General features: G+C 42.7%; 1 protein-coding gene across 3 annotated transcripts in view; it reads left to right on the plus strand.

Moving 5' to 3' along the window:
• Nucleotides 1–11,922, plus strand: part of Cdrt1 (CMT1A duplicated region transcript 1) — a 29,202-nt gene extending 17,280 nt beyond the window's left edge. The window contains exons 10-14 of one of the 3 annotated variants that reach the window (XM_040748854.1): nucleotides 1,021–1,163; nucleotides 6,450–6,608; nucleotides 7,784–8,058; nucleotides 8,720–8,842; nucleotides 11,078–11,922. In XM_040748854.1, coding sequence (XP_040604788.1) covers nucleotides 1,021–1,163; nucleotides 6,450–6,608; nucleotides 7,784–8,058; nucleotides 8,720–8,842; nucleotides 11,078–11,874 — 1,497 coding nt within the window. In that variant the 3' untranslated portion in view covers nucleotides 11,875–11,922. The remainder of the gene's footprint in view (nucleotides 1–1,020; nucleotides 1,164–6,449; nucleotides 6,609–7,783; nucleotides 8,059–8,719; nucleotides 8,843–11,077) is intronic. The other 2 variants (XM_040748855.1, XM_040748856.1) reach the window with 2 other exon arrangements.
• Nucleotides 11,923–13,490: the final 1,568 nt, after the last annotated feature.

Raw genomic sequence — 13,490 nt, forward strand, 5'->3', positions numbered from 1 at the left:
TGTCTTAGGGCATGTTTTGTTATTCTAACATAGAGGTTTGTTTAGCTCATAGTTCTGGAGGCTGAGGAGTCCAAGGACAGTGCTGGCATCTAGTAAAGGCCTTCATGTCAGGTTATGCTATAGTGGAGCGCATCAGATGGTGACACAGAGAAAGCCTAGCCGAGACCACCGCTCTTATAACACAGTCTTTCCCGAGACAAGCTACAAGTCCTTGACCAGGCCAATACATTCCCCGAGAGCAGAGCATTACAGTACTAACCCTCTCAGAGGCCCAACATTGGCTTGTGAATTTGAGGGTTCAACTTCTAACACCTGGATTCTGTGGGGTGCACCCAAACCACAGCATGTGTCCACAAGTACTCTTGCTGGATTTGGACTCCTGGCTTTAATGGGTATTAGCAAGATCTTTCTTGCACCGGGGCCACAGGACCACAGAAGAGGGACTTCAGGCCTCTCTGGGCTCCAGGGATGATGGCGGGTTAAAGGAAGTCCACAAATGCCCGAATAAAGAATTAACAGATATTTATTTGGGGAGCACTCACACAATAATGGTAAATAACCGCATGGTCTTCTGCTCCTGGAGATGCAATGTCTGTCCTGCAGGATGCTTCTGATCACAACCCAAGAGAACGCTTGAGTGAGTCCCTCCTCTTCTCTATAAGGGGTCACATCCACACACTGAAGCCACACCCTAAGGTGTGGCCTTTATGTTAAGTCTATTGGCAGAACAAGATGACACTACACAGGGAGACAGTGCCTGTCCCAGCCACTGACCCAGCAGAACAAGAACTTTCCTTAGTCACATTCCTCCTGAGTGGGGAAGAGCCTTCTGCCATGAGGAAGGTATGGGGCTTTTTAGAGGAGAAGTTAAGTCATCTGAGGGATATGCTAAGTGAGGGACAATCACGAAGGAGTGGAATATAGCTTGGGATTGAGCTGAAGAAGCCTCTAGCTCTGGCCAGTGGAGGATTACCAGTCTGAACTGAGAGGGTCTGAAAGCAGGGGCATCTTTTCTTGCAGACTCTCACGGGGCACGAGGGAGCCGTGAAGTGCCTATTCTTTAACCAATGGCATCTCATCTCTGGAGGTGTTGATGGCCTGGTCATGGCCTGGAGCATGGTGGGAAAATATGAGCGGTGCCTGATGGCCTTCAAGCATCCTAAGTAGGTGCTGGGGAGTGGGGTGGTGAATGTGGCGTTCCCTCCTTTCCCTAGCCCTGTGGGGACCACAGTCTTCAGCGGATGGGCCACTCTGTGTACTGCTGCTCTCCCGACTCTTCTTTTCTCACTCCTTTCTGCTTTCTTCCCACCTACCCATTTCTACCACCATCCTCCCTTCTGGACATTCTTTCCTACCCTAACTTGTTTATCCCTAGAAATAATAGCACTAGACACAAATTTTGAGAAGTTGCTGGGGAAAATGGGGTGGAGAGAGAGTAGGTCTCCCTATGTAGTCCAGGCCAGCTTTGAACTTGTGATCTTGCTTTGGTCTACTGACTGCTGAGGTTACAGAAAACATGTGACACATGATAAACTCACATCTGCTAGCTATTTGGCACACCGACAGATTGTCCCAAATAATGCCAACTCTAAACTTAGAAAGCTTAAAATGATCCATGTGTCGAAGTTTTAAAAATAATGAAAGGCATTTTAAAAGCTTATACTTCAAAGACTATGGACTAAGTTTTTTTTCCAGGATTGCAAATGGGTTCATTTTCCATTCCAGCTCAAACTTAGTGCTCATGGCTGCTTGGTGCCTATTAAGAAGTTTTCTGAGGTCACAGTTGGGCTCACTTGGAAAGGCTATTGTGGCCAATTAATGATTCTGCTGTGTCTATGGTTTTATAGACTACACAGATAATGCTTTTTACCCTCGGTGCATTAAAGTGCCAAGAAACACAACGCTATATTACTTGATTAAAAGAGTAAGTGGATTCCCTAGGGAAATACATCTGAGGATAGCTGTTTAATGAGTCAGGCTTTATATTTCCTGATACTCCTTATACAGCAGCCTTGCGAGAGGCGTATGGGTAGAAGATATGTGTACACATGGATATGCTCTGTGTGGTACACGATGACTACATTATTAGCAGCTGGGTTCTGGGAAATACCTATACTCAGTGAATTGATGGAATTCTCAGGCAACTCTGAGCGAGCCTTGGGAGGCAGAGGCAGGCAGATCTTTGTGAGTTCGAAGTCAGTCTGGGTACCCTTCTAAACTGTATCTAGTAAGACTTGGTGACTGGAAAACAATGGTTTTAACAAACCTGACAGTTTGGTTGTCATCTTGTTAACCCATGGGCCTTCTGTCTGCTAGCAGAGAACTTCTGATATTGCCACTCTTGCTGGATGTCATCATCAACATACCATTCATTTTGTTGTCTAAAATTTTTAAATTAGATTTACTCACTTTATTTTATGTGTGAGTGTTTTGCCTGCATATAAGTATGTGCATCATGTGAACTTGGTACTCGTGGAGATCAGAAAAGTGTGCTGGATCCCCTAGAACTGGAGTTATAGGTAAATTATTATGTGTGTGTTGGGAACTAAGGCCAGTTCTCTGCAAGAACAAGTCCTCTTACTCACTGAACCATCTCTCCAGCTTCATATTGGTTCTTGATACCTGGCATGGATGTGGAGAAATCACAGCTACTCAGAGAATGTGGCTAATGCTTTTGTTTGTAGCCCCCTAAAGCCCTCTGTAATGGTTTTAGCTAGATACAAATGCTCAAAAATATTTGATTGGTCACAAGCATTCACTTGTAGATTGCTTTTCTGGAGAGTTCTAGTGACTGGAATGATGTTCATTTTTTGAATGTGGTAGACAGTTACTATCTGGAAGAGGAACCAGAGAAAGACAACTCCTTTTTAAAAATTCAGTTATGTTTTCAACTAAAATTATGAGTTTTCATTACAGTGTGGATAATAATATGAGAGAAGAAATCTGAGCATGGAGGGAAGGCTGATTTGATAGTTGGTGATCTTATACCCTGTTCGTTTTTAATGATCCTAAATGTCTTCCACAACTCATACCATAATTAACTTTTTGCAGTTTGTAATTGAGACATATTTTCATGATATAAAATTCACCAGATTAATATATAGCAGGTATAGTATAGTCACAACGTTGTATAGCTGTTACCATTATCTACCTGTAGAACATTCCATCCATTAGCAGGAATATCCCCCAGTTCCTTCCTGACATTAGTTTCTTGACCCTTCCCTCTTGTTCCATTTCTTTTTCAGTTCTAGGAGTTGAGAAGGTCCTCACAGTCAAGGCAACCACCCCAAGCCACATGCATGACCTTTCTTCTCTTATTTTCTTGGTCAGTTGTAGTAAAGACTCATTGTTGACTATCAAGGCTTGTTTATCTTTTTAAAGGATTAGCCTTTGTTTCATGATTTGCTTTATTTCTTTAATTCTCAACCCAATTATGCTATTTGTTTTCATTATTCCTGGCCTTCTGCTTGATTTTGATTTCTTTTCCTTCTTCTAGTTTTAAGGTAAAAGGCTCGGTTACTGACTGGAGAAATGTGCACATTTGTGGTATAACATTTTTCCAACATTGTTTTAGCTGTTTTGATTTTAAGACAGGGTCTCCTTATGTAGCTCAGGCTGCTCCCAAACTCCCAGTCTCCTGCTTCAGCCTCCTGAGTGCTGGGATCACAGGTATGTTTTGACATGCTGTATTTTCATCTTCATTCACTTGCAAAATGTTTACTCATTTCCCTTCTGATCTCTACTTTGACATGTCTGAGCACTCTCTTCTGTCAGCACAGAACATTAAGGGTAGCTGGGGATGAGAGTTCAAGACTCTTGAACCTTTCCTAAGCATGAGTTGGACAGCATGGATGTTAGATTCTGGGGAAATGCTGGATATTTTTAAGGCTCCTGGACCTCTTATTCCCTGCTTTTTTAGTTAATGTATGATTTGCCCCAGGTAGCAAGAACCCAGCTATTTACCTGAGATTGTTTCCAGCAAACGCCCCCTGGTGGCAGATCAGCACTGAAAGAATTCTTAGGTTACAAAGACAAACCTTTTGAGACAGTCTTCCAAGACACCATTTAGACAGTCCAAGTAACTCATCATGAACACAACCTGTCTGGTTCTTTCTTGTACCAAGAATGCGGCTATTTTTTCATAGCAACACAACTGAAGTGAAGAATGGACTATGGTCAGTGAACAATCAACTCTAAGACCATTTTTTCATGTCTTAATGCTCCTTAGGCTGCTGCAAACTTGTAATTTTCCAGGACCCTGAAAAAGTGGATTCTGACAGTTTTTTTCAGTTTTTATTGCTGTTACAGAAGGGCGGAATTTTGTAGTTTGCATCTCCACCGTCTTCACTGATGTCACTCTCTGAGTAAATGTCAGAAAGAAAGAGCAAAGCAGGAGACACCTACAGGGCAGATAAGACCTGAAAGGAGTCTGAGCTTGCCTAAAACCAGTACCCACCACCGTGTCAGGTACTGGGCAAACTTAAAACCCATCCGCTGATTGAACTGTCACAGAAATCATGAGGTAGAAGTTATGATCCCTTTCCATGGGGTGTGAGGCGTGTATAGGAGGATGTGAGGAAGCCTGGGAGGCTGAGGTGCTTCCTCAGTGATGTACAGAGAGTATGTGGTGGTGTCAGTTTCATAGTGGGCATCTACTCTGAAGCCTCTGCTCTAACCATGGGCTTTACTGGTATAGGTTGAACCACCAGATGTCACAGGGACCTGGGGCAAGTGTAGGTCCAGCTCAGCAAAGTCAAGAGTGAGGCAAGCCCTTTTGTATAGTACATCTCTGTCCCAGGGATGGAGTACTGCATGGGAAGACTAAGAGGTGCTTAAGGTATGGAAGCACTAGAACTTTGTTGGATGCTTAAATGTTTGGATAAAAGCTTAGTTTGATATCTCCACCACCACCTAAGGAGCAACACATGCCACACTGGCCTCCTTGCTGTTTTTAGATATCCTGAGCATGCATTTCCAAGGTCTTTGCTGTTTTTCTTGATAGGCAGGGCATTGAAGAATCTTCATCTGGCCCTGAGATGAACCAAGGTTAAGGCCGAATATGGTAGACTTCATTCTTTTAATATTTCTGTAGCAATGACCATACTCTGAAAATGTAAGTCACTTTTAGAATAAATAAATATTTAAGACCTGCTACAGGCTAGCTATGGTGCTATGTGTTGAGTACTCAGTGATAAGTATGACATGAGTTATTCCCAAGAGTATCTGTCAGTGTATGTGAAGTTTGTATACATACGGTAGTGGAGGAAGAAATGGAGATCTGTTTTGTTTTTGTCTTCTTGTTGTTTTTATTGAACAAAGTGGTGGATGGATTAGGCCTTGGCTGGAGATTTCTGGTTGCTGGAGTGAACTACCCAAAGCTGGATGGATTATAGAGAAAAGAGTCTTATTTAGCTCGCAGTTTTGGATGCTGAAAACCAAGTAGCCCTGTCTGTCCAGCTTGTGGTGAGGGTCACATTGGTGGCATCTCAACATAGCGGAGATTCAGAAAGAACTGAGTGCTTTCGAACAATGCCTTCCTCAGCTACTGACTGGAGATATGTACAAACTGCGAACTGGGTCATCCCTGCTGAGGGCAGGGCCTCCAGTGATTTAACCAGCTTCTGCTAGGCCCTGCCTCTTAAACACTTTCCTTAACATTGCTACCCCAGAGACCAATATTCTAGAATACAAACCATCTGGGGACACACACAATCCATGCATAAGCCGTAGCAGATCCAGGTGGGTAGATCATAACCAACAGGTTTGCTTTGCATGCAAGATCTATCAAGTTGATGTGATTACATTCAGCTTTTCATCACCAACAATAAAAAAGGCATTGCATTTGTCAGAACTGGATAAAGCAACCTGAACCCCGTAGTTGGAGAAAGACTGTCTTGAAGGCATCTATCTGGGTTTTCCCTTGGCTCCCTCCTTGTCTATTGGCCATCACAAAAAGACACAAGTCTCATCCCAAGGTATAATTTTTGTTAAGGATGTTCATTGCTGGAAGGAATGAAAGTCACTCATTTAAGATGTCTGTTCATATAAAACAGATCCTTAGCCTTCTATTATTTTTTTCTCACACTGTTCTAAAAGGAATCAACAAACAATTTTCAGTATAAATAAGTAGCTATGAATCAAATTGCACAAAAAAATAAATGGCCATCTGATGTATTAGACCTCTCTCCTCAAGTCCCCTTCAAAGCCTGAAGCAGCGCCCTTTCTCCTTTGCCTACTTGCGGCCTGTGACTAAATTGCAAATAAGTGCAGAATGGGAATGTTATGGCTGATGGTTAATGCTTTAAATCTAGAAAAATGAAAGATGGAAATGCTACCTCAAGGATATATATGGTTCCTACCTCCCAACCACACACAGACACTACACACCACAAGCAAATCCAAGAGTCTTCCAGAAGGCGGGTGCTGCCTGTTGTTCTGTTCCCTTCCAGGGAGGTGCTGCAGGTATCTCTTCTCTACCTCCGGGTCATCAGTGCTTGTGGAGATGGCAAGATCCGCATTTATAATTTTCTCAACGGGAACTGTCTGAAGGTGATAAAAGTCGATGCCAGAGGTGACCCTGTGCTATCCTTCTTTTATCAGGGCAACAGGTGGGTGGTAGGTAGTTGTGGGGGGCAGAACTATGAGCAATTCTTTGTGTTTTTTTTTCTTCCTCCTTTGGGACTCTGGATTTATTGGCAGGGCAGAATAGGCCATGCTTCCCTCCAGTTTGGCTGAGGGAAGTATCTCTGATGGGATTAGCTGGCCTTTGCCCCGGACTTAGTGATGGGGCACAATTAGAGCTGTGTTTTCTCTTAAGGGTGTCACCATGCCCAGCTTGGATGATTCCTTTGGGTTTGAGTAAACAGAAACCTGACGGAGACTTCTGAATGGATCCTGATCCTCAAAGTCCATTTCAGCATTTCCAGCCTAAACAAGACATTTTCCTAGAGTTTACACTACAAGTTAGAGTCTTAAAACTACAAACTACAGTATTTACGGAGGAAACACACGCACGCAGGCACGCACACAGGCACTCACGCACAAGCATGCGCGAACATGCATGTACGTATTTCAGTTTCTTATAGTTTCAAGAGATCTAGACACACAGAGAGGAAAGCAGCTTGCTTTGTGCAAATGAAAAAAAATAAAAGCAAAATATATGAGTGAGAGATGGGAAGTGTGCTGGGGGAGGGTGGAAAATGTGAGTTCCAAACCTTTGTCCACTGGGGAGTGACAGTGGGAATTAGAGGCAGCAGAAATCACCATGCTGTATAAAATGTCCCTACTATGTCCAGAGATCCTAGAGGATGCTGTGAAGCTGTGTGGGGCTTTGCGTGGGAGCTCAGCAGAGGAAGGGAGACTTACCCATTAATAGTTTTTATTCCAAGGGTAAAAATAGAAACACTGAATCTAGGCACTGAGCTTAAGAAGAAGAAAGGAGTGAATTTCCAGATATCTGTGTGTGGAGTACCTAAGCTTTGGGCATCTTAGGTACTTGGCACTCCAGAATTGGAAGTTCACTGAAAAGGTATTCCAACTTGAGCAGTGATGCAATCGGAATACATGTGTTCCTTTCATAATTAACTTACAAAGAACACAGTTACAAAACTACCATCCCTGTCCAATGCTCTACTGCTTTCTCCCGGCAACACCCTAAACCACCCATTCCTACAGTTATTGCCTCGCCCCAGCTCCCAGGCCTAGGGATCGGAAAGATACAACTGCAATGTATGTTTTGGTGGCCTTCACGCTCCTGCTGTGGGCACTCTCATTTTGTTTCCAGGATGGTGGTTCAGACGGACAGCAATATTCTGATGTTCCAGTTTGAAAACGTAAAGTGGCAGTACACCGCGGACAGAGGCAAAGCAAAGAAGAGTAAGGATAAGGAAGAGGAAAGGGAGGAAATCAGCGTTGGAGATGTGCATTCCAAGTCTAGCACTCAGGTTCACAGCCTGAGAGATTCCGTGTCTAGTAAACAGACTATGACCCAGGAACCGCCACTAAGTAAAGTTCAGAAATCCCGAGTTCATCTGAAGTCAAACAACAGGCTATCTTCAGGTATAACAGCAAGATCATGTAATTTTAGAGAGAACCAGTGGGGATGGGCAGTGTGTGTGCACGCACTTGTGTGTATGTTGACAAAAACAGACGGGGTAGGGGGTAACTATTATGGACATTTAATTAAGCTATTACTCCTGAGGAGAGACATGCAGGAAATTGTTCTATACAGAATGTGTTTTCATTAGACTTCTGAGAGAGAATCTGTATATCTGAAGATGCTAGTCATAAGGCAGGTGTGTGTGTATGTGTAGGTGGGGTATGTACCTGGTTTCCTGCTATTTATGACATCTAAAGAGTGAGTCATATGTGAGTTAGAGTAGCAAGACTCCTTCATGCTACCTGTCCTCTGAAGCATGAAGTTGGACCCAGGATCTACAGAGAACACTAACAGGTCACCTTCAAGCATAGCACACTGCAAGTGACCAGTTAATTCTGAAGAAACTGAGTGTCAGATGCTGAAAGTTTTATATTCTGTAGGAAGGGGAACCATGATAGAACCCAGATCTTGGAGTCAGGCTTAGTGCCAGAGACAAGGATCTTACAGTGGTATCTTAAGTAAAAACCAGTTGAATTACTGTTGTATCCCCACTACTCAGGTCTAATCAAATACATAATGACTGTGGTTTCTTTTTCCATCTTAACCTAATCATGTTAATAGAGGCATCTGAAGAAGAAAAACTAAATGCACCCCAGAGGGATGTCAGGAAGAAAGTTGGTGGTGGCTTGGAAGATGGGCTAGAGAATCTGGAAGCAAAACCTGAAGCCGAAGAGAAGATGAATGGTGATATTTTACTTTGAATAAGATCTAAGCCCTAACTTTTCTTTCTTTTTTTTTCAGCCTAAACTTCTGCTTCTTTGGGAGTGGTGCAGCTAGGCTTTCTTGAAAGAAGGACTGGTTTACCACTGGTTCCTCCTAAGAGGGACCAGTTTTGTGTCTCATTACCAACTCAAGGCTAATAACTAAGCCTTTGTAAGCCCCTTATCCATTTCTTATTTCTGCCTCCCAGCTGGCTCCCTCTTGCATTGCGCTATTTGGAGTAACGGGCACATCAGAAGAAGGAAGAGGGGGTCAGGCTGGTCGGAGGGGATTTCTTGAGAGAGGAGAGAGATCTGAGTGTGTGTGTGTGTGTGTGTGTGTGTGTGTGTGGTGTATGTGTGACATATGTGAGATAAGCAGAAGAGGGAGAGGGTGACAGGAATGAGATTTTAAGAAGTACTGTTAGATACCATGGCTAGGAAGCCTCTCTGATGTTTTTGAAAAGCATTGGCAAACATTTCTAATGCTTTTTGACTAGTAATAATTTTCCTTTGAAACAAATTCCCCGTGTAGACTGGTTTCCAAGTGAGCCAAACAATTAAGATTTAATGGTCTACCCTAACCATGGGTATCCTACATTTGTACACACATACAGGTGTAGCTATAGAGTGAAGTCCTAGGAAGAAAACTGCTGTGCCAAAGGACAAATACAATATAAAAAAACTAGATAGTTATTGTCATGGTTGAACTTAAAAAAAAAAACCACCATGTGCAAGCCAGCTCTGGGAACTTCCTATCTCATCATCCTGCTTATGTGACGAATAAAAATGGTATTTACATTTTCTTAAGGTTGCTCATTAACAAATAAAATGTCATTCAGAGTGGGCAATGGTAAACAGTAACCCACCACTGTCAATATTACATAACAACCAAGATTCATACCATGAAGATCTGTATGAGTATTGACTTGTAGATCTAAGATATATTATCATACAAAAGAAAACAAAAAAGAAAAACCCTCAACAACAATGATTAAAAAGGAAAACAAATCCATGTTTTCTAGATTTGGAAGGAGAGGGGAGGATTCTGACAACCTATCTATCCCAGTTTTTTTTAAATAAAACATTGTTTAATTGACAAAGTAAAGATCAGGAACACTTGGAGTTTCACCATACCCTCACCTGTCCCATACCAAAGGAAATTATATGCACAATTCTTGGTTGCTGTTCCTTTGTTGGCAGAATTCTGGGTTCAAATTGTTGTTAGGTTTCAGACTAGGCAATTGAGTTCTCCTTTTCTTGGCCCAGTTTTATTTTGAAAACAAGGGCCTTGTTTTCATGGAGAGAGGGAAAAAAAGGCAAAATGGGAATGCTGTAAGAGATGGATTATCCACGAAGACATCTTTGTTAACTTAATGGTCTTAGATACTGTAAGGATTCAGGTATCATGCTGGCCTGCCCTTGCCTCCTAGCAGAATGTACTCAGGCAGTACTCTGGTCAGCATGTAGGTACAAAGGACCCCTTTAAAAGAAAGAACCCCACCCACTTATGCTCTTTCCCACTCTCTTTCCTGCTGTTCCCCTGGGGCAGACAGGACTTTTCCTGTCTCCTCCCTCTTCTCTTCTTTCCTCTCCCTGCCTCTGTGTCTCTTTACCTCTTTTCCCTTTCCTCGATTTATCATAACAGATACCTCGACTGTAAAGTTGTAGAAAGGATTCTGTTTTTCTTGTGAATATTTTGGATTCATAACTATTGGTCAAAGCATTCTGGGGACTCCTCTATAGGAATCTAGCTTTAGCCATGCTAGGATAGATTGCATTAGGCAGGAGTGACATTCTTAGAATCCAGGCCTGATTCTGGGAAACATGAACAAAAACTGGTTAGTTAAATGAGGTTTGATCTTTGTAGTAGGATTATCGATGACAATGTAGGCATACTATAAATCTGCAAGACCTGTTTTAAGTGAGTCATGAATGAGATGTGAGAGTCATTCTCACAGGAATTTTTGAGCATGTGTAGAACATTAGAATTACATAGGCTGCCTTGAAAAATAAGACACCTTACATGAATATTTGTACCATCATTAAAAACAAGCCCTTTCTGCCATTATCATTTCTGATGTCATCTGGGATGTTTGATGGCATGCCTTTTGGGCAACAAAACCTCAGTGTGCCTAGCAGTTAGAATGACTCCAGCTTTTATGTATAGGTGGTCCTATTTTCTATGGGATGCTGATCTGCTTTTGTTTTCTTTCTGAAGAAGCAGATGATATGGAAAGTCCTGGAGAGGAAATCAGTCGTCCAAGGAAAAAGTTCTGGAAAGTCCCTATGACACCTGACCGATTCCTTCTGACTGTCAATGCTTTGCAACAAGTCCACAATTCTGAATTTGGCTATCCCCACAGGCCCCAAACTCCAGTCATTGATGCCTGGAGACCTTCAATTCCATATCCAAGGAAAGTCTTAAGTTTCAAAGGAAAATCAGTTCAACATGCAGTTGACCAGCTGCGATACAGCAATTTTCCTACTGATGTGAAGCAAACCAATATTCCCCTTGAAATCCAAAAACTACAGCCCAACTTGAAAAAATCCCTGCATAGTCCCAGAGTCCAGTCCACCATACCCCAGCCCATACTTATCCGTTCCAGAGCCTCTGATAGCTTAAAGGGTGATGAGCACTTGACCAGTTCAATTGATGGGGCGATGCGCCGGGTTGGCCCCCTGACCAGCATGCAGGTCATTAAACCAAACCGAATGCTTGCTCCCCGAGGTGGCACAACTACCCTGTCTCTCAGGAAAGAACGGCCACGTTTCTACACAACCCTGGATCCTCTTAGAGTGAACACCGGGTTCATGCTGTTGACTGTCAAAGAGGAGAAAGAATATAGAGAAGCCAAGATGAAGCAATATCAAGCCAGTAAATCCACTAAAGTCGTTGACCCAGGTAAAGCCAGCAAAGCTGCGTGGATTCGTAAGATCAAAGGCCTGCCTATTGATAATTTCATGAAGCAAGGGAAAACAGCGGCCCCCGAACTTGGACAAAATGTGTTTATCTAAACCATGCTTGGGAACTTGACAGCACCATTACAACAAACAGAAAACCAAGTGAGCGTTGGTGTCTGGGTCTTTCTTTTCTTTTTGACATGTCTTTGGCAATTCACATGAACCTTTCTGGGACAGTGTAATAGACAGTATTACACTAAGACAAGAGGAAACAGGGAGAGAGTGCCATCTGCCTTCCACTTAGTGAGATGTAGGCAAGGTCACTGATGGGTGTCCATGTGGTGAGGGCATCATTGGCAGTTAGATGCCAATCATCACTGCCACGTTAGGGTTATCATTGCCTCCAGAATGATTTTAAGTGAATATCAGGAAATATAGAATATATAGATATTTCTTGGCATTTTGGCATAGAATAAAGGTCAGTTCTGGTAAGGGGGGTGGGGAGTGCAAAGGGTTGAGTTGTATTTAGAACACTGTATATGATATCACTGGTCTGAACATACTCCATATGATGAAAATGAAGCACATTCATATTTCATACAGGAGAGCCACTAATACTGAGGCTCCTATTTAAATACTTAGGGGGTGGTGTCAGGGACAAGTTAGGTAATTTTGAAGAGTAGCTCACCAGCAGGGATGTGGCTCACTGAAGGCCTCAGGACCTGTATAAACAGTATAGTCTCTACACAGAGACAGTCAGACCATCCCCTTCATTAAGTCCCAACTCTTGTAAGGTTAAGGTAGGATATCTGAGCATCTGTGTCAGTTGGTACTACAAGGCAACACCATGTTTCAAAAGCAAGCAAACACCCCCCCCCACACCACACCCTCCATAAAGAAAAAAAAAACCCAAACAGGTCAGAAATTCACTTTCCTGTTAAACGTTCCTGTTAAATTTTTAAAAAAATATGGTAACAAATTCCAATGGCATTCATTAAGGTCCAAGCAGTTTAGGACATAGATCATCTGTCCACACCTTCACACACAGGTGTGTGACCTTGCCGACTTTCTCTCCTTTAGGAATAAATTATGTTGATGTTTCTTCACTTTTCTGACAGTAGGTTTGAAATAGTGCTGGCAAAGTGCCAGATAACAATCTGGATATCAGTGAATAGAGTCCCTTCGGTTAAGAAAAGGTGGGCATGGACAGTGCACGAGTCTTCCAACAAGCTGACAGAAGTCGAGCAAACAATATTGCTGTTATCACAATCTCAAAGATGGCTTCAAAGTCTCTGAACTTTAGATCTAGGCAGGATCACACAATCAGGTGACTTAAAACGGCAATGAAAACATTGTACTGCCACCTCCCTGTAAAGTCATCACTATCCTCGTTTTACAACCCAGGAAAGATATACACAGAGATTGGTTATATAATCGACATAGAGGGGGCAGACGCGGAAACTCAAGTGCCGCACGGCTCCAGCCTCTGCCTTTACTGCAGCACATCCACTGCTTATGTTAGTCCTCTTGCCTTTTTCTTAATCATTTTCACTCCTTTCCTAGGACACATTTATTTCTGGTGGTAATGACTCACAGCTTGCGCTTCACAGGTAGAAAAAATTTTTTTCCTTCATAACTCGTGAAGCTTCCCTTTAGGACCTACTATCTTAGCCAATTCATTCCCAGGTGTTTTGCTTCTGCTTTGAGGTGCAAGCTCCTGCCCCGCCCAC

Source organism: Mesocricetus auratus, unplaced genomic scaffold (assembly GCF_017639785.1).
Source record: "Mesocricetus auratus isolate SY011 unplaced genomic scaffold, BCM_Maur_2.0 Super-Scaffold_100007, whole genome shotgun sequence".
NCBI classification, from domain to species: domain Eukaryota; kingdom Metazoa; phylum Chordata; class Mammalia; order Rodentia; family Cricetidae; genus Mesocricetus; species Mesocricetus auratus.